The sequence below is a fragment of the Ranitomeya variabilis genome, chromosome 3 (genome assembly GCF_051348905.1).
Source record: "Ranitomeya variabilis isolate aRanVar5 chromosome 3, aRanVar5.hap1, whole genome shotgun sequence".
Taxonomy (NCBI): Eukaryota; Metazoa; Chordata; class Amphibia; order Anura; family Dendrobatidae; genus Ranitomeya; species Ranitomeya variabilis.
In genome coordinates, this window is record NC_135234.1 from 288,062,908 (window position 1) to 288,084,032 (window position 21,125).

The 21,125-nt window shown below is 43.4% G+C and overlaps 1 protein-coding gene across 2 annotated transcripts in view; it reads left to right on the plus strand.

Moving 5' to 3' along the window:
- The window catches only part of ILRUN (inflammation and lipid regulator with UBA-like and NBR1-like domains), a 618,006-nt gene that overhangs the window by 534,804 nt on the left and 62,077 nt on the right, over positions 1 to 21,125 (plus strand). The window contains exon 5 of one of the 2 annotated variants that reach the window (XM_077295538.1): positions 16,472 to 16,999. The exons of the other annotated variant lie outside the window; for it this stretch is intronic. Coding sequence (XP_077151653.1) covers positions 16,472 to 16,591 — 120 coding nt within the window. The 3' untranslated portion in view covers positions 16,592 to 16,999. Of the gene's footprint in view, positions 1 to 16,471; positions 17,000 to 21,125 lie in introns of those variants that run through there. 2 annotated transcript variants of the gene reach the window in all.

Sequence of the window (21,125 nt, forward strand, 5' to 3'; positions counted from 1 at the left end):
ATAGATTTCGAAAAGAACATTTCAATATTCTCCTGCAAGAAACTCATTTCCAAATCGAAAAACTTCACTCCTTTGATAGATCGCACTATAACCTGTGGTATCATGCTACTTCCCCCAGAGGGGCTCTAGAGGAGTGTCAATTGTGTTTGATAAAAAATACTCCCTTCCTGCTAATTGACTCTTTAGTTGATGCTGAAGGGAGATATATTTTTGTAAAGGGCCTTTTGGCGGGAGCCTTTGTAACAATCGGCAACCTATATGCCCCTAACAAAAAACAAATCAAATGGATCACCTCCAAACTAAACCGCTTCCGCCCCTTTTTTTACACGGCACACCAATCATTGGATTAGATCTTAATATACCCCTAGACCCAACCTTGGATTTGTCCACAAGGAAATGCCAGATCTTATACCAAAATATTATCAAGGTAAAGAAATCACTCCATAATCTCTCATTAGTTGACATATGGCGACATCTGCACCCTACTGATCTTGACTTCACATTTTTCTCCCATCCACATAATTCTTACCACAGAATTGACTACGTTTTGTTTTTTTTACCAAGGTCTCTACTGCCAAAAATTTCTAAAACGGAGATACTCCCTGCAATCCACTCTGACCACTCAATAGTCTCGATATGCTTCTCAACTTCAAAATCCCATTCTATACAAAGATCTTGGAGGCTAAACAAATCAGTTTTAACTTCAGATTCTAACAAACAACAAATTTGTAGTTCCTTAATAGACTTCTTTAAGACTAATATTACTCCGGAGGTGAACTTTCCAATAGTGTGGGAAACTCATAAAGCGGTAGTTAGGGGTGAACTGACTTCCATAACTTCCCATCTCAACTAACAACTCAAAAAGATAATGCATGATCTCTATGAAGAAATGGCTAAACTAGAAACACAACATAAAAGAACCTTGTTGCATCATAGCTTGGAGGCCCTGACGGCCAAACGATTACAACTAATAGACTTGCTTAACAAGCAGTCTGTCAAACAGTATCTTGGTTGGAGAAATTGCATTTATGTATGTGGTGATAAGGCCTCCAAGCTTATTATGTCGCTAATTAATACAAGACAAGCCAAGACTTATATTCACTCTCTGAAAACCTCTAGTGGCCATAGTACATCCGACCTTAACCAAATCTCATCTGAATTTTTAAAATATTACTCGAACTTTTATAATTTACAACCAGACGAGTGATTTTGATAAGGCAAGAAAATGTGAGGAAATCCAGTCCTTTTTATCTGGCCTTAATCTGCACAAACTTGCTTTAGAACAACAAGAGTCCTTTACTAGACCCTTTACTCGAGGCGAGGTCAAATCCACTCTTTCAAATAGTACCACAGGGAAAGCTCCTGGACCCGATGGACTGCCTGTCATCTACTATATAATTGTCTAAGGGTCACTTCCGTCTTTCTGTCTGTCTGTCCTTCTGTCTGTCACGGATATTCATTGGTCGCGGCCTCTGTCTGTCATGGAATCCAAGTCGCTGATTGGTCGTGGCAAAACGCCCACGACCATTGCCACGACCAATCAGCGACGCACACAGTCCGGAAGAAAATGGCAGCTCCTTACTCCCTGCACTCACTGCCCGGCGCCCGCATACACCCCTCCGGTCACAGCTTACACAGGGTTAATGCCGGTGGTAACGGACCGCGTTATGCCGCGGGTAACGCACTCCGTTACCGCTGCTATTAACCCTGTGTGCCCAAGTTTTTTACTATTGACGCAGCCTATGCAGCGTCAATAGTAAAAACATCTAATGTTAAAAATAATAAAAAAAATAAAATGATTATATACTCACATACGCCGCCTTTCCCGCTCCTCGCGATGCAAGCGGCACGTTCCGGTGGCAAGGATGGTATGGCAGAAGGTCCTGCCATGACGTCACGGTCATGTGACCGCGACGTCATCACAAGTGTTGCGCGCCTGCGCGGAAAGGACCTGCCGTGACGTCACGGTCATGTGACCGCTGCACGGTCATGTGACCGCGACGTCATCACAGGTCCTGCGCGACAAGGACCTGCCGTGACGCCACGGTCATTTGACCGCAACACGGTCACGTGACCGAGACGTCATCACACCCTGGGACCAGAAGCTGCTGCCTGCACCCCACACAGGTGACAGAGCTACAACGCGCCTGCGAAAGGTGAGTATATGTTTATTTTTTATTTTTTTAACCTGTGTCATATGTGGCTGGGCAATATACTACGTAGCTGGGCAATATACTACATGGGCTGTGCAATATACTACGTGGCTCTGTGCTGTATACTACGTCACTGGGCAATATACTATGTGGGCTGTGCAATATACTACGTGGCTCTGTGCTGTATACTACGTCACTGGGCAATATACTACGTGGCTGGGCAATATACCACGTGGCTCTGTGCTGTATACTACATCACTGGGCAATATACTACGTCACTGGGCAATATACTACGTAACTGGGCAATATACTATGTGGCTCTGTGCTGTATACTACGTCACTGGGCAATATACTACGTGGCTGGGCAATATACCACGTGGCTCTGTGCTGTATACTACTTCACTGGGCAATATACTACGTCACTGGGCAATATACTACGTCACTGGGCAATATACTATGTGGCTCTGTGCTGTATACTACGTCACTGGGCAATATACTACATAACTGGGCAATATACTACATGGCTGGGCAATATACTACGTGGCTGGGCAATATACTACGTGGACATACATATTCTAGAATACCCGATGCGTTAGAATCGGGCCACCATCTAGTCTAATCTATAAAGCTGAATGCGTGTGTACACTGTGTTCCAAATTATTATGCAAATAATATTTCCTCATATTTTCTCTTAATTACCTATCTGAATTGTAGTCATTGTTATTTTCTAGTCATCTACTATTCTAGTATAATTGCAATGTTTTGGAACAAACTGCCTATGAAAACAGTATCTTTTTTAACCCCTTCATAACCCAGCCTATTTTGACCTTAATGACCTGGCCGTTTTTTGCAATTCTGACCAGTGTCCCTTTATGAGGTAATAACTCAGGAACGCTTCAACGGATCCTAGCGGTTCTGTGATTGTTTTTTCGTGACATATTGGGCTTCATGTTAGTGGTAAATCTAGGTCGATAATTTCTGAGTTTATTTGTGAAAATAATGGAAATTTGGTTAAAATTTAGAAAATTTCGCAATTTTCACATTTTTTATTTTTATTCCGTTAAACCAGAGAGTTGTGACACAAAATAGTTAATAACTAACATTTCCCACATGTCTACTTTACATCAGCACAATTTTGGAAACAACATTTTTTTTTGCTAGGAAGTTATAAGGGTTAAAATTTGACCAGTGATTTCTAATTTTTACAACAAAATTTACAAAACCATTTTTTTTTAGGGACCACCTCACATTTGAAGTCAGTTTGAGGGTTCTATATGGCTGAAAATACCCAAAAGTGACACTATTCTAAAAACTGCACCACTCAAGGTGCTCAAAACCACATTCAAGAAGTTTATTAACCCTTCAGGTGTTTCACAGCAGCATAAGCAACATGGAAGGAAAATATGAACATTTAACTTTTTAGTCACAAAAATGATTTTTAGCAACAATTTTTTTATTTGCCCAAGGGTAAAAGGAGAAACTGGACCGCAAACGTTGTTGTCCAATTTGTCCTGAGTACGCTGATACCTCATATGTGGGGGTAAACCACTGTTTGAGCGCACGGCAGGGCTCGGAAGGGAAGGAGCGCCATTTGACTTTTTGAATGAAAAATTGGCTCCAATCTTTAGCGGACACCAATGGAGCTCCCCCACAAGTGACCCCATTTTGGAAACTAGACCCCCAAGGAACTTATCTAGAAGCATAGTGAGCACTTTAAACCCCCAGGTGCTTCACAAATTGATCCGTAAAAATGTAAAAGTACTTTTTTTACACAAAAAAATTATTTTAGCCTCAATTTTTTCATTTTGACAATGGCAACATGATAAAATGGATCCTAAAATTTGTTGGGCAATTTCTCCTGAGTACACTGATACCTCACATGTGGGGGTAAACCACTGTTTGGGCACATGGTAAGGCTCGGAAGGGAAGGAGCGCCATTTGACTTTTTGAATGAAAAATTATCTCCATCGTTAGCGGACACCATGTCGCGTTTGGAAAGCCACTGTGTGCCTAAACATTGGAGCTCCCCCACAAGTGACCCAATTTTGGAAACTAGACCCCCCAAGGAACTTATCTAGAAGCATAGTGAGCACTTTAAACCCTCAGGTGCTTCACAACTTGATCCGTAAAAATGAAAAAGTACTTTTTTTCACACAATTTTTTTTGCCTCAAGTTTTTCATTTTCACATGGGCAACAGGATAAAATGGATCCTGAAATTTGTTGGGCAATTTCTCCTGAGTACGCAGATACCTTATATGTGGGGGTAAACCACTGTTTGGGCGCACGGCAAGGCTCGGAAGGGAAGGCGCGCCATTTGACTTTTTGAATGGAAAATTAGCTCCAATCGTTAGCGGACACCATGTCGCGTTTGGAGAGCCCCTGTGTGCCTAAACATTGGAGCTCCCCTACAAGTGACCCCATTTTGGAAACTAGACCCCCCCCAAGGAACTAATCTAGATGCATAGTGAGCACTTTAAACCCCCAGGTGCTTCACAGAAGTTTATAACGCCGAGCCGTGAAAATAAAAAATAATTTTTCTTTCCTCAAAAATGATGCTTTAGCAAGCATTTTTTTATTTTCACAAGGGTAACAGGAGAAATTGGACCCCAATAGTTGTTGCCTAGTTTGTCCTGAGTACACTGATACCCCATATGTGGGGGTAAACCACTGTTTGGGCACAAGTCGGGGCTCGGAAGGGAAGTAGTGACGTTTTGAAATGCAGACTTTGATGGAGTGGTCTGCGGGCGTCACATTCCATTTGCAGAGCCCCTGATGTGCCTAAACAGTAGAAACCCCCCACAAGTGACCCCATTTTGGAAACTAGACCCCGCAAGGAACTTATCTAGATGTGTAGTGAGCACTTAGAACCCCCAAGTGCTTCATAGAAGTTTACAACGCAGAGCCGTGAAAATAAAAAAATAATTTTTCATTCCTCAAAAATTATGTTTTAGCAAGCAATTTTTTATTTTCACAAGAGTAACAGGAGAAATTGGACCCCAATAGTTGTTGTCCAGTTTGTCCTGAGTATGCTGGTTCCCCATATGTGGGGGTAAACCACTGTTTGGGCACACGTCAGGGCTCGGAAGGGAAGCAGTGACGTTTTGAAATGCAGATTTTGATGGAGTGGTCTGCGGGCGTCACATTCCATTTACAGAGCCCCTGATGTGCCTAAACAGTAGAAACCCCCCACAAGTGACCCCATTTTGGACACTAGACCCCCCAAGGAACTTATCTAGATGTGTAGTGAGCACTTAGAACCCCCCAAGTGCTTCATAGAAGTTTACAACTCAGAGCCGTGAAAATAAAAAATAATTTTTCATTCCTCAAAAATTGTTTTAGCAAGCAATTTTTTATTTTCACAAGAGTAACAGGAGAAATTGGACCCCAATAGTTGTTTTCCAGTTTGTCCTGAGTACGCTGGTTCCCCATATGTGGGGGTAAACCACTGTTTAAGCGCACGGCGGGGCTCGGAAGGGAGGGAGCACCATTTGGCTTTTTGAACGCAAGATTGGCTGGAATCAATGGTGGTGCCATGTTGCTTTTGGAGACCCCTGATGTGCCTAAACAGTGGAAACCCCTCAATTCTAACTCCAACACTAACCCCAACACACCCCAAACCCTTATCCCAACTCTAGATATAACCCTAACCCCAACACACCCCTAATCCCAACCCTAACCCCAACACACCCCTAACCCTAACCACAAGCCTAATCTTAACCCTATTTCCAGCCCTAGCCCTAATTCCAACCCTAACCCTAAGGCTATGTGCCCACATTGCGGATTCGTGTGAGATTTTTCCGCACCATTTTTGAAAAATCCGCAGGTAAAAGGCACTGCGTTTTACCTTTGCATTTACCGCGGATTTCCAGTGTTTTTTGTGCGGATTTCACCTGCGGATTCCTATTGAGGAGCAGGTGTAAAACGGAATCCGCACAAAGAATTGACATGCTGCAGAAAATACAACACAGCGTTTCCTCGCGGTATTTTCCGCACCATGGACACAGCGGATTTGGTTTTCAGTAGGTTTACATGGTACTGTAAACCTGATGGAAAACTGCTACGAATCCGCAGCGGCCAATCCGCTGCGGATCCACAGCCAAATCTGCACCATGTGTGCACATAGTCTAATCTAACCCTAGCCCTAACCCTAACTCTAGCCCTAACCCTAGTGGGGGAAGAAAAAAAAATATATATTTTCTTTCTTTTTATTATTGTCCCTACCTATGGGGGTGATAAAGGGGGGGTTCATTTACAATTTTTTTTATTTTGATCACTGTGATAGGTTTTATCAGAGTGATCAAAATGTACCTGGAACGAATCTGCCAGCCGGCAGATTCGGCGGGCGCACTGCGCATGCGCCCACCATTTTGGAAGATGGCGGCACCCATGAAGAAGACGGATGGACACCGCGAGGCTCGGTAAGTATGAGGGGGGGGGAGATCGGAGCACCGGGGGTGGATCGAAGCATGGGGGAACCGGACAGGAGGACGGGGGAGCGGACAGGAGGACGGAGGGGAGCAGACCACAGTACGGGGCAGAAAGGAGGACTGGGGAGGCGATCGGTGGCGGTGGGGGGGCAGATTAGGTTTTCCAGCCATGGCCGATGATATTGCAGCATCGGCCATGGCTGGATTGTAATATTTCACCATTTTCATAGGTGAAATATTACAAATCACTCTCACTTTCAACAGCCAATCAGAGCGATCGTAGCCACGGGGGGGTGAAGCCACCCCCCCTGGGCTGAAGTACCACTCCCCCGTCCCTGCAGATCGGGTGAAATTGGAGTTAACGCTTTCACCCGATCTGCAGGGACGCGATCATTCCATGACGCCACATAGGCGTCACAGGTCAGATTGGCACCGACTTTCATGACGCCTACGTGGCGTCAAAGGTCGGGAAGGGGTTAGGCTGGTTTCACACTTGCGTTTTTGTCTGCAGCGTTTTTTGCACAAAAAACGCATGCGTTTTTTCCCCCTATATTTAACCCCTTCACCCCCAAGGGTGGTTTGCACGTTAATGACCGGGCCAATTTTTACAATTCTGACCACTGTCCCTTTAGGAGGTTATAACTCTGGAACGCTTCAACGGATCTTGGCGATTCTGACATTGTTTTCTTGTGACATATTGTACTTCATGATAGTGGTAAAATTTCTTCGATATAACTTGCGTTTATTTGTGAAAAAAACGGAAATTTGGCGAAAATTTTGAAAATTTTGCAATTTTCCAACTTTGAATTTTTATGCCCTTAAATCACAGACATATGTCACGCAAAATACTTAATAAGTAACATTTCCCACATGTCTACTTTACATCAGCACAATTTTGGAACCAAAATTTTTTTTTGTTAGGGAGTTATAAGGGTTAAAAGTTGACCAGAAATTTCTCATTTTTACAACACCATTTTTTTTTAGGGACCACATCTCATTTGAAGTCATTTTGAGGGGTCTGTATGATAGAAAATACCCAAGTGTGACACCATTCTAAAAACTGCACCCCTCAAGGTGCTCAAAACCACACTCAAGAAGTTTATTAACCCTTCAGGTGTTTCACAGGAATTTTTGGAATGTTTAAATAAAAATGAACATTTAATTTTTTTTCACACAAAATTTATTTCAGCTCCAATTTGTTTTATTTTACCAAGGGTAACAGGAGAAAATAGACTGCAAAAGTTGTTGTACAATTTGTCCTGAGTACGCTGATACCCCATATGTGGGTGTAAACCATTGTTTGGGCGCATGGCAGAGCTTGGAAGGGAAGGAGCGCCATTTGACTTTTCAATGCAAAATTGACTGGAATTGAGATGGGACGCCATGTTGCGTTTGGAGAGCCCCTGATGTGCCTAAACATTGAAACCCCCTACAAGTGACACCATTTTGGAAAGTAGACCCCCTAAGGAACTTATCTAGATGTGTGGTGAGCACTTTGACCCACCAAGTGCTTCACAGAAGTTTATAATGCAGAGCCGTAAAAATAAAAAATCATATTTTTTCACAAAAATGATCTTTTCGCCCCCAATTTTTTATTTTCCCAATGGTAAGAGAAGAAATTGGTCCCCAAAAAATGTTGTGCAATTTGTCCTGAGTACGCAGATACCCCATATGTTGGGGTAAACCACTGTTTGGGCGCATGGCAGAGCTTGGAAGGGAAGGAGCGCCATTTGACTTTTCAATGCAAAATTGACTGGAATTGAGATGGGACGCCATGTTGCGTTTGGAGAGCCCCTGATGTGCCTAAACATTGAAACCCCCTACAAGTGACACCATTTTGGAAAGTAGACCCCCTAAGGAACTTATCTAGATGTGTGGTGAGCACTTTGACCCACCAAGTGCTTCACAGAAGTTTATAATGCAGAGCCGTAAAAATAAAAAATCATATTTTTTCACAAAAATGATCTTTTCGCCCCCAATTTTTTATTTTCCCAAGGGTAAGAGAAGAAATTGGTCCCCAAAAAATGTTGTGCAATTTGTCCTGAGTACGCAGATACCCCATATGTTGGGGTAAACCACTGTTTGGGCGCATGGCAGAGCTCGGAAGTGAAGGAGCGCCATTTGACTTTTCAATGCAAAATTGACTGGAATTGAGATGGGACGCCATGTTGCGTTTGGAGAGCCCCTGATGTGCCTAAACATTGAAACCTCCTACAAGTGACACCATTTTGGAAAGTAGACCCCCTAAGGAACTTATCTAGATGTGTGGTGAGCACTTTGACCCACCAAGTGCTTCACAGAAGTTTATAATGCAGAGCCGTAAAAATAAAAAATCATATTTTTTCACAAAAATGATCTTTTCGCCCCCAATTTTTTATTTTCCCAAGGGTAAGAGAAGAAATTGGTCCCCAAAAAACGTTGTGCAATTTGTCCTGAGTACGCAGATACCCCATATGTTGGGGTAAACCACTGTTTGGGCGCATGGCAGAGCTTGGAAGGGAAGGAGCGCCATTTGACTTTTCAATGCAAAATTGACTGGAATTGAGATGGGACGCCATGTTGCGTTTGGAGAGCCCCTGATGTGCCTAAACATTGAAACCCCCCACAAATGACACCATTTTGGAAATTAGACCCCCTAAGGAACTTATCTAGATGTGTTTTGAGAGCTTTGCACCCCCAAGTGTTTCACTACAGATTATAACGCAGAGCCGTGAAAATAAAAATTCTTTTTTTTTTTTCACAAAAATGATTTTTTAGCCCCCAGCTTTTGTATTTTTACAAGAGTAACAGAATAAACTGGACCCCAAAAGTTGTTGTCCAATTTGTCCTGAGTACGCTGATACCCCATATATGGAGGGTAACCACTGTTTGGGCGCATGACAGAGCTCGGAAGGGAAGGAGCGCCATTTGGAATGCAGACTTAAATGGATTGGTCTGCAGGCGTCACGTTGCATTTGCAGAGCCCCTGATGTACCCAAACAGTACAAACCCCCCACAAGTGACCCCATATTGGAAACTAGACCTCCCAAGGAACTTATCTAGATGTCTTGTGAGAACTTTGAACCCCCAAGTGTTTCACTACAGTTTGTAACGCAAAGCCGTGAAAATAAAAATTCTTTTTTTTTTCACAAAAATGATTTTTTAGCCCCCAGCTTTGTATTTTTACAAGGGTAACAGAATAAATTGGACCCTAAAAGTTGTTTTCCAATTTGTCCTGAGTACGCTGATACCCCCTATGTGGGGGGTAACCACTGTTTGGGCACATGACAGAGCTCGGAAGGGAAGGAGCGCCATTTGGAATGCAGACTTAAATGGATTGGTCTGCAGGCGTCACGTTGCATTTGCAGAGCCCCTGATGTACCCAAACAGTACAAACCCCCCACAAGTGACCCCATATTGGAAACTAGACCTCCCAAGGAACTTATCTAGATGTGTTGTGAGAACTTTGAACCCCCAAGTGTTTCACTACAGTTTGTAACGCAAAGCCGTGAAAATAAAAATTCTTTTTTTTTTTCACAAAAATGATTTTTTAGCCCCCAGCTTTGTATTTTTACAAGGGTAACAGAATAAATTGGACCCTACAAGTTGTTGTCCAATTTGTCCTGAGTACGCTGATACCCCCTATGTGGGGGGTAACCACTGTTTGGGCACATGACAGAGCTCGGAAGGGAAGGAGCGCCATTTGGAATGCAGACTTAAATGGATTGGTCTGCAGGCGTCACGTTGCATTTGCAGAGCCCCTGATGTACCCAAACAGTACAAACCCCCCACAAGTGACCCCATATTGGAAACTAGACCTCCCAAGGAACTTATCTAGATGTGTTGTGAGAACTTTGAACCCCCAAGTGTTTCACTACAGTTTGTAACGCAAAGCCGTGAAAATAAAAATTCTTTTTTTTTTTCACAAAAATGATTTTTTAGCCCCCAGCTTTGTATTTTTACAAGGGTAACAGAATAAATTGGACCCTACAAGTTGTTGTCCAATTTGTCCTGAGTACGCTGATACCCCCTATGTGGGGGGTAACCACTGTTTGGGCACATGACAGAGCTCGGAAGGGAAGGAGCGCCATTTGGAATGCAGACTTAAATGGATTGGTCTGCAGGCGTCACGTTGCATTTGCAGAGCCCCTGATGTACCCAAACAGTACAAACCCCCCACAAGTGACCCCATATTGGAAACTAGACCTCCCAAGGAACTTATCTAGATGTGTTGTGAGAACTTTGAACCCCCAAGTGTTTCACTACAGTTTACAACGCAGAGCCGTGAAAATAAAACATATTTTTTTCCCACAAAAATGATTTTTAGCCCCCCAAATTTTTATTTTCCCAAGGATAACAAGAGAACTTGGACCCCAGAAGTTGTTATTCAATTTGTCCCGAGTACGCTGATAACCCATATGTTGGGATAAACCCCTTTTTGGACGCACGGGAGAGCTCGGAAGGGAAGGAGCACTGTTTTACTTTTTCAACGCAGAATTGGCTGGAATTGAGATCGGACGCCATGTCGCGTTTGGAGAGCCCCTGATGTGCCTGAACAGTGGAAACTCCCCAATTCTACCTGAAACCCTAACCCAAACACACCCCTAACCCTAATCCCAACGGTAACCCTAACCCTACCCCTAACCTCACCTCTAACCGTTTAATGAACATTTTCTGACAGTCATAAGTGCCACGTATTTAAGTGCCACGTATTTAAGTGCCACATATTTAAGTGCCACGTATTTAAGTGCCACGTGTTTCAGTGCCACGTGTTTCAGTGCCACGATATTTCAGTGCCACATATTTCAGTGCCACGTACTATAAATACTATAACTATGTGGTTATACGTGGCACTGAAATATCGTGGCACGTAAATACGTGGCACTTAAGTACGTGGCACTTAAGTACGTGGCACTTAAATACGTGGCACGTAAATACGTGGCACGTAAATACGTGGCACTTAAGTACGTGGCACTTAAGTACGTGGCACTTAAGTACGTGGCACTTAAGTACGTGGCACTTAAGTACGTGGCACTTAAGTACGTGGCACTTAAGTACGTGGCACTTAAGTACGTGGCACTTAAGTACGTGGCACTTATATACGTGGCACTTATATACGTGGCACTTATATACGTGGCCACTGAAATATCGTGGCACTTATATACGTATATAAACGTATATTTTAGTGCCACGTATTTCAGGTTAGGGGTAGGTTTTTTTTTTTTTGTTTGTTTTCTTGTGTTTTTCTATAAAAACGCATGCGTCTAAAAACGCATGCGTTTTACCACGTTTACATGCGTTTTTTCACACATGCGTTTTTTTTAAAAACGCATGCAGATAAAAACGCAAGTGTGAAACCAGCCTAAAAGACGCTTTTTATAGCAAAAAAGTTTTTGCGTCTCCACATTTTGAGACCTATAATTTTTCCACATTTTGGTCCACAGAGTCATGTGAGGTCTTGTTTTTTGTGGGACGAGTTGACGTTTTTATTGGTAACATTTTCGGACACGTGACCATTTTTGATCACTTTTTATTCCGATTTTTGTGAGGCAGAATGACCAAAAACCAGCTATTCATGAATTTCTTTTGGGAGAGGCGTTTATACCGTTCCGCGTTTGGTAAAATTGATAAAGCAGTTTTATTTGTCGGGTCAGTACGATTACAGCGATATCTCATTTATATAATTTTTTTATGTTTTGGCGCTTTTATGCGATAAAAACTATTTTATAGAAAAAATAATTATTTTGGTATCGCTTTATTCTCAGGACTATAACTTTTTTATTTTTTTGCTGATGATGCTGTATGGCGGCTCGTTTTTTGCGGGACAAGATGACGTTTTCAGCGGTACCATGGTTATTTATATCCGTCTTTTTGATCGCGTGTTATTCCACTTTTTGTTCGGCGGTATGGTAATAAAGCGTTGTTTTTTGCCTCGTTTTTTTTTTTTTTTTCTTACGGTGTTTACTGAAGGGGTTAACTAGTGGGGCAGTTTTATAGGTTGGGTCGTTACGGACGCGGCGATACTAAATATGTGTACTTTTATTGTTTTTTTTATTTTATTTAGATAAAGAAATGTATTTATGGGAATAATATTTTATTTTTTTTTTCATTATTTTGGAATATTTTTTTTTTTTTTTTTTACACATTTGGAAAATTTTTTTTTTTACTTTTTTACTTTGCCCCAGGGGGGGACAATACAGATCGGTGATCTGCCAGTTTGCATAGCACTCTGACAGATCACCGATCTGAGGAAAGTGCAGGCTGCTTCACAGTGCCTGCTCTGAGCAGGCTTCTGTGAAGCCACCTCCTTCCCTGCAGGACCCGGATCCGCGGCCATCTTGGATCCGGGTCTGGGAGCTGCAGGGAGGGAGGTAAGACCCTCGCAGCAACGCGATCACATCGCGTTGCTGCGGGGGGCTCAGGGAAGCCCGCAGGGAGCCCCCTCCCTGCGCGATGCTTCCCTGCACCGCCGGCACATCGCGATCATGTTTGATCGCGGTGTGCCGGGGGTTAATGTGCCGGGGGCGGTCCGTGACCGCTCCTGGCACATAGTGCCGGATGTCAGCTGTGATAATCAGCTGACACCCGGCCGCGATCGGCGGCGCTCCCCCCGTGAGCGCCGCTGATCGCGTATGACGTACTATCCCGTCGGCGGTCATACGGGCCCACCCCACCTCGACGGGATAGTACGTCAGATGTCAGGAAGGGGTTAACATTGAAAACGCATGCGTTTTTTGTACGCGTTTGGTCGCGTTTTTAAATGCATGCGTTTTTTTCTGCATGCGTTCATTTTCAAAAATGCAACCTGTAGCATTTTCTTGCGCGTTTTTTTGCAAAAAAATGCATTGCTGTCTATGTAAACGCATGCGTTTTTAAGCACATGCGTTTTTGTTTGCGTTAAAAACCCATGTGTTTTTATAGAAAAAAAACAGAAAACACACTGAAAAGCCACCCACCACCATCAAGGTGATAAAGGGATCCAAACCCTAACTCTACCCCTAACCTCACCCCTAACCGTTTAATGAACATTTTCTGACAGTCATAGTGCCACGTATTTAAGTGCCACGTATCACGTATTTCAGTGCCACGTATTTCAGTGCCACATATTTCAGTGCCACGTATTTCAGTGCCACATATTTAAGTGCCACGTATTTCAGTGCCACATATTTCAGTGCCACGTCTTTCAGTGCCACGTCTTTCAGTGCCACAATATTTCAGTGACACGTATTTAAGTACCACGTACTGTAAATACTATAACTACGTGGTTATACGTGGCACTGAAATATCGTGGCACGTAAATACGTAGCACTTAAATGCGTGGCACTGAAATATGTGGCACTGAAACATTGTGGCATTTACGTGAAATATGTGGCACTTGTATACGTGGCACTTATATACGTGGCACTTAACTATGTGGCACTTAAATACGTGGCACTTATATACGTGGCACTTAAATACGTGGCACTTAAATACGTGGCACTTAAATACGTGGCACTTAAATACGTGGCACTTAAATATGTGGCCACTGAAATATCGTGGCACTTATATACGTATATACGTATATAAACGTATCTCAGTGCCACGCATTTCAGGTTTGGGTTAGGTGTAGGGTTAGGGGTAGGGTTAGGGTTTTTTGTTTTTTTCTTGTTTTATTGTGTTTTTCTCTAAAAACACATGCGTCTAAAAAACGCATGTGTTTTACCGCGTTTACATGCATTTTTTCACACATGCGTTTTTTAAAAAAACGCATGCAGATAAAAACGCAAGTGTGAAACCAGCCTTAAAAAACACTCAAAATGCATGTTCCAAATTATTATGCACAGCAGAGTTTTCAACTTTTTTCTTTTTTTTTTGACCAAAAGAATGGTCAATTGTGAAAGTTATAAGCATTATCAGCTTATTACAAAATGAAATCAAACAGTTTTCATGTGAAACCTTTATTCTAGGTGATGTTACATTTGCACCTAGGACCCTTTGTTCGAAAGAAGCTTCTGAACTCTCTTGTCCATTGAATTTGTCAGTTTTTGGATGGTTTCTGCTTCAATTGTTTTGCATGTGGACAGAATACCCTCCCAGAGCTGTTGCTTAGATGTGAACTGCCTCTCGCCATCATAGCCACTCCTTTTGATGATGCTCCAGAGGTTCTCAATGGGGTTGAGGTCAGGGGAAGATGGTGGCCACACCATAAGTTTGTCCTCTTTTATGCCCATAGCAGCCAGAGATGCAGATGTGTTTTTTGCAGCATGAGACGGTGCATTATCATGCATGAAAATGATCTTGCTGCGGAAAGCAGTTCTTCCTCTTGAACCATGGCAGGAAGTGTTGTTTTAGAAACTCCACATAGATTATGGAGTTCATCTTTACCCCTTCAGGGATCATAAAGGGGCCGACAATCTCTCCCCATGATTCCAGCCCAAAACATTACTCCACCTCCTCCTTGTTGGCGCCTTAGCGTGTTTTCATGGGGTGTTCATCAACCAGCCATCCTCCATCCATCCATCTGGACCATCGAGCGTTGCACGGCACTCATCGGTGAACAAAACAGTTTGGAAGTCAGTCTTAATGTATCGTTTGGCCCACTCGAGCCGTTTCTGCTTGTGTGCAGTGGATAGAGGTGGTCGACAGGATGGCTTACGCACCTCTGAAGGACCCTGCATCTTGTTGTTCTGGGGACGTTGGAGGCACCAGCAGCTTCAAAAACTTGTCTGCTGCTATGACAAGGCATTTTTGCAGCTGCTCTTTTAACCTTACGCAATTGCCTATTGGAAAGAGTCCTCAATTTTTCCTTATCAGCACGCACACGTGTGTGCTGGGAATCAGATACATACTTCTTGATTGTGCGATGATCACGATGAAGTGTCTTGGCAATGTTGATTGTAGTCATGCCTTGACCTAAATACTCCACAATTTGTTGCTTCTCAGCAGCCGACACATCCTTTTTCTTTCCCATTTTGGTAAAAAATGTAGGCTGCTTAATAATGTGGAACAGCCTTCTTAACCCTAGAACGCATATTGGGGGCCTTTTAGGCCCCCATGCTTACATTTTTGCTATTATCTGCAAAATTACTTTAGTTAGAATTTTGAAACTCCAGGTATTCCTCAAGTATGTCGTTGTTGATAATATCCAGTTGTTCATATAATTTTTTTCATCGGCATTATGGTGTAACAATGCTTGTTTGGTGAAAACTACATCCGTACGAATTGGGGGCCTTTTAGGCCCCCGCTATTTTTATCATGTTCTCAGTAGTGTTTGTGTATCAAGTTCCTTTATTTGTACTCAGTAATGCTGGTGGAGGGGCCAGGGTGTGGATAATAACATGTGAGGATGTCATGTGATTTTTGGAGGGAGTGATAAGGCCATGATCACCTCAGGTCCTTCGGAACACAGTAATGAGCTGTCTGGGGTCTGAAATAGTGGGATCTTGGATCTGAAATAGTCAAAACTTTTGCTGTTCCAATATTCAATTCAGGTAGAAACATTGCCATGGACAATTATTTCACCAATGTTGAACTAGGCAATTTTCTGCTTGCAAAAGCTATTACACTTGTTGGTACTATAAAGCAAAACAGACGAGAAATTCCAGCAGCACTCAAACACAATCGTCAGTGAGCACTTTATGAGAGTGTCTTTGGATTCAATAACAAAGCGACTTTGGTATCTTACAAGGCAAAGAAGGAGAAATCTGTAATTTTACTCAGTACCATGCATCACGATTGCAGTGTTGACAGCAATGACAAAAAATTGAAACCAGAAATCATCCTGCATTACAATACAGCAAAAGGAGGTGTAGATAAAATGGATAAGATGGTGGGAGAATATTTGTTTAAGAGGCAAACAAAACGATGGCCTGTAGTACTATTTTCAAATATGCTTGATGTAGCAGCCCTAAATTCATTCATTATTTATACAGAAACTCATCCGGAATTTCATGCACAGAGGAAGGACAGGAGACGCATATTCTTTGAAGGACCTTTGTCACGAACTTGTAATGCCTCACATGATAGAGCGAAGCGACTTGAAATGCTTGTGAAAGCAAACTAAAGAAGCAATGAAACGGTGTGGTGTACAGTTTCAGATTATTCCAGAGCCAGGAGAAAGAAAACGAAAGTGTTGTTTCATGTGTCCGAGAAACATAGAGAGGAAAACTAAGCGATATTGTTCCACTTGTAAGGAAACTGTTTGCAAAGAACACACTTCTGAAAAAATAACATGTCAGAATTGTTTGGAAGACTAATATAATAGAAAAGAAAGTTAGAATAAAAATGTAGTTGCAGCTAGTTTGCTATAGATTTCTATGCGTTTTTGTGTGTTTTCATGTCTTTGTGTCAAATTTGGGAAAAAAAAGATTTTTGGGTGTTTTCTGTGAAAAATTATAATTAAAATTTTGTCCACTATTCATATTTTATTGAGCAATTTTGAAATAAACTTGTGAAAGTTATTTAAGTGTGTTTATTCGGACTCCCATGACAGCACTACGAGAGAGGGGATCCGCCCATTAGGAACAGGAAACCTACAGATACAAAAGGGCGGCACCTCTCCCATGCATCAGTTGTTTCCTGTTCCTAAGGGGACGGGATCCTACAGAAGTTCTTTCTACAAGGATTCCAGGCTGGCCAGCCGACTCAGGTAGCGAGGGGGTCTCCTACCTCGGCCGGTGCGGGATACCTGAAGCAGTCACGGTGGTCCCGGGGGGCTGCACGGCGGTGACTGAAGCAGCATGGAGCGGTCGCCAGGGGGTGTCCTGTCTCCAGAGCCAGTGTGCGGTAAGTAGAGCGGGCACCCTCCCTCGAGTGCTGTGAGACCGTGTTGAGGCAGCGGCATCTAGGTGGCGTCGACCGGAACGCAGCTGGCTGGCCTCCATGTCCCACGTTGCTTGCAGCGCTGACAGGAAGCGCTGTGGGCTGTGGTGACGTCGGAAGGCGGAGCCGGCGTCGACTTCCGGGTCGCGGTGCTCCTGTGCATGCGCGGGGGCACCAAGATGGCGGCGCCCACCGATGATTGCACGCCGCTCACCCTCAGGGCCTCGGTGATTCCCTACAGCTGCAGGGAGGTGGGGGCCCAAACAGACGCTGTGCAGTAACGTGCTGACCGAAGGAGGGGCTTTATAAGACAGATCCTGTGTTCCCTGCTTCTGGTCTCCAAATCGTTCAGAATGGAGTCTGATCATGATCAGCAGGTTTTGCTGCTGGATGAAGCAGCCCAGAAGCCTATGGAGAAGGAACACGTGAAAAGGAGCAATGGATCTGGCTGCAGAAGTTCCTCCAGACAGGGGTTTGGAGCCTCGACCAAGAAAGATCCCCCCTCGTGCTTCAGTATTTCTCTGGGTGTGGGCAACCACTGGTAAGTGATCTCCGTGAAAGTTCACTCAGTGACTAGTCTTCTTTCATGTGTTTGTTGCTACAGGGAAGAAAAAATGTCAGTAAAACGAAGCATAGGGAATGTGCCATCTGCGGAGCTCCCTTGCCTGACTCACACCCTAAAAAATTATGTGACCCCTGTATCCAACAGACGGTGAGGTCTTGGAAAAGGTGATGGGGATACGGCATTTAGATCTATAGACTAGTCTGCCTTACTTGCCCCCTCAGGTAGCGGAAGAATCCTCTTCTATTGCGGCCAGTCTGAAGGAGATGGTTAAAATGGAGGTCAGACAATCCATTAGAGACCTTTCACAAGCGGGAGGCTCTAAGCGGAAAGCTCAGTGGACTTCCGATTCATCTGAGGATAAAGACAAGAGCGAAGTCTCAGACGATTTAGCAGCATCAGCCTCCTCTTCGGAAGAAGACGCTGCTTGTTTTTGTTTACCCATTGAGAGGGTAGATAAATTAATAAAAGCAGTCAGAGGTACTATGGGTATAACGGAACCCACGCCTCAGCTATCCAAAGAACAGATGATGTTCAGTGGTCTAGAGCAGAAGAGGCGTAGAGTTTTTCCTCTGAATGAGAAAATACAAGAGCTCATTAATAAAGAGTGGAAAAAAACAGAGAAAAAAGGATCTTTACCGCCAGCGCAAAAGCGTAGATATCCTTTTGATGACCCAGCTGTCAACAATTGGGAGAAAGCCCCTAAATTGGACGCGGCAATTGCCAAGGTGTCAAAGCGATCCTCTCTCCCATTTGAAGATATGGGAACTCTCAGAGACCCCCTGGATAGGAAGGTGGACACCTTTCTAAAAGGTACTTGGGAGATGGCTGCTGGCTCCTTAAGACCTGCGGTGGCGTCGATCTGTACGGCAAGGTCAATGATGGTCTGGCTGGACCAGTTGGAGGAACAGCTAAAACAGGGAGCCTCTAGGGACTCTATACTCGCTGCATTACCGGTGATAAAGGAAGGGGCAGCTTTTTATCAGATGCCTCCATTGACTCTGTGAAATTGGCAGCCAGAGCAGCTGGACTCTCGAATGCTGCTAGAAGAGCCTTATGGTTAAAATGCTGGCCTGGGGATTTGCAAGCGAAAGCAAAACTCTGTACTATCCCTTGTAAGGGTGAATATTTATTCGGACCCACTCTAGATGAACTATTAGAGAAAGCAGGTGATGACAAGAAGAAATTTCCGAATCTATTCGGTTCGTATCATCGTCCCTTCAACAAAAAGAAGTTTAATCGTGGAAGGAAGCGTACCTTCTCACCACTGAGAGATAGATCCAGATGGGATGATAAGCGAAAACGAGGTACAGGATTCATGTTTTGTCGTTCTTCGGCAGAAAGAAAAAAACAGGATCAATGACTAGTAGTCCCCATGGGGGGGGAGATTGTTGCATTTCTCTGCAGAATGGTCAACAATCACAAACAGTGTGTGGATAAAGGACACTATCTCAAGGACTTAAACTCGAATTTACTCATACTCCACGAGACAAATTCAAGTTAACCCCCTTGCGTTCATCTCCTGCTGAACAATCTGCGTTGGAAGAGGAAGTAATGACACTCTGCGCTAAATACATCCTAGTAGACGTCCCGCATTTCCAGGAAGGGAAAGGGTTTTACTCTCCCCTATTCCTAATTCAAAAACCTGATAAGACTTATAGGACTATTATAAATCTTAAAGGACTCAATAAATTTTTGGTGAAGCACACCTTTAAAATGGAATCCATTAATTCGGCAATAAAAATGATTTTTGACAACTGTTTCATGATGGTAGTGGATTTGAAGGATGCCTACTATCATGTGCCCATTCATGTAGATTACCAGCAGTACCTGAGGGTAGCAGTGTTAATGGGTGGAACGACTCGACACTTTCAATTTGGAGCACTTCCCTTTGGGATAACTTCTGCCCCTAGGGTGTTTGTTGTGAATTCAGTTCTTGGGCTCCCTCCGGTGGTTGTAAATGGCACTTTTGTGAATTCTGCCCTTGGGCTCCCTCCGGTGGTTTTAAGTGGAACTGCTGCTCCTTGGAGTTAGCTTAGCAGCTGCTTCCACTGATCGTCTCTCCTGCTCTGCTATTTAGCCTGGCTCTGATCTTCAGCCAGTGCCAGCTGTCAGTGTTTCTTGGTTGGATTCAGATCTCTCCTTGGATTTCCTTGATAGTCGGTCCTGTTCAGCAAAGATAAGTCCTTGCATGTTCATTTGTTGTCCTCTTGCTGTGGACTTAATCATTCAGCTCATTTTATGTTTGCTCTAGTCCAGCTTGTCAGTATTCAATATTCAGTTAAGCTGGAAGCTCTGGGGAAGCAGATTTGCCCTCCACACCGTTAGTCAGGTGTGGAGATTTTTTGTAAACTCTGTGATTGATTTTTTTAGCTCTTAATACTGACCGCACAGTATCCTTTCCTATTCTGTCTATCTAGTTAGAAGTGGCCTCCTTTGCTAAATCCTGGTTTCATTCTGTGTATGTCATTTCCCTCTCCACTCACAGTCCATATTTGTGTGGGGCTGTCTGTCCTTTGGGAATTTTCTCTGAGGCAAGATAGCTTTCCTGTTTCCATCTTTAGGGGTAGTTAGTTCTCCGGCTGTGACGAGATGTCTAGGGAGTGACAGGAACATTCCACGGCTACTTCTAGTGTTGTGTTAGGTTCAGGAACTGCGATCAGTAAAGATACCATCTCCTCAGAGCTCGTCCATGTTGCTCCTTAACCACCAGGTCATAACAGGTGTTTACGAAAATAATTGCTGAAGTCATGGCGTATTTCAGGGAATCAAACATCCTTATAATCCCCTACTTAGATGACTTCCTCATTGTAGGGAATTCAGTAGATCACTGCCTATCACAATGGGAAATTACTAAGACTAAATTAGAGCACCTAGGTTGGGTCATAAATTTCAAAAAGTCTAAATTACAGCCCCTTAATGTTCAAAAATTCCTGGGATTGCTGTTAGATTCAAAAACACAACAGTGTCTTCTCCCTATAGAGAAGTTAGAACAGATCCAAAATCAGGTGTCAAAAGCGATTAACACACCTTCCATGACGCTTTGACAAGCAATGTCCTTGCTAGGCCTACTTACATCATGCATACCAGCAGTAAAATGGGCACAGTTCCATACCAGATCCCTACAAAAAGAGGTCTTATTCTATGACAGAGCTTTAAAGGGTATGTTAAATGAAAAATTAACGTTGGGGTCATTTACATTA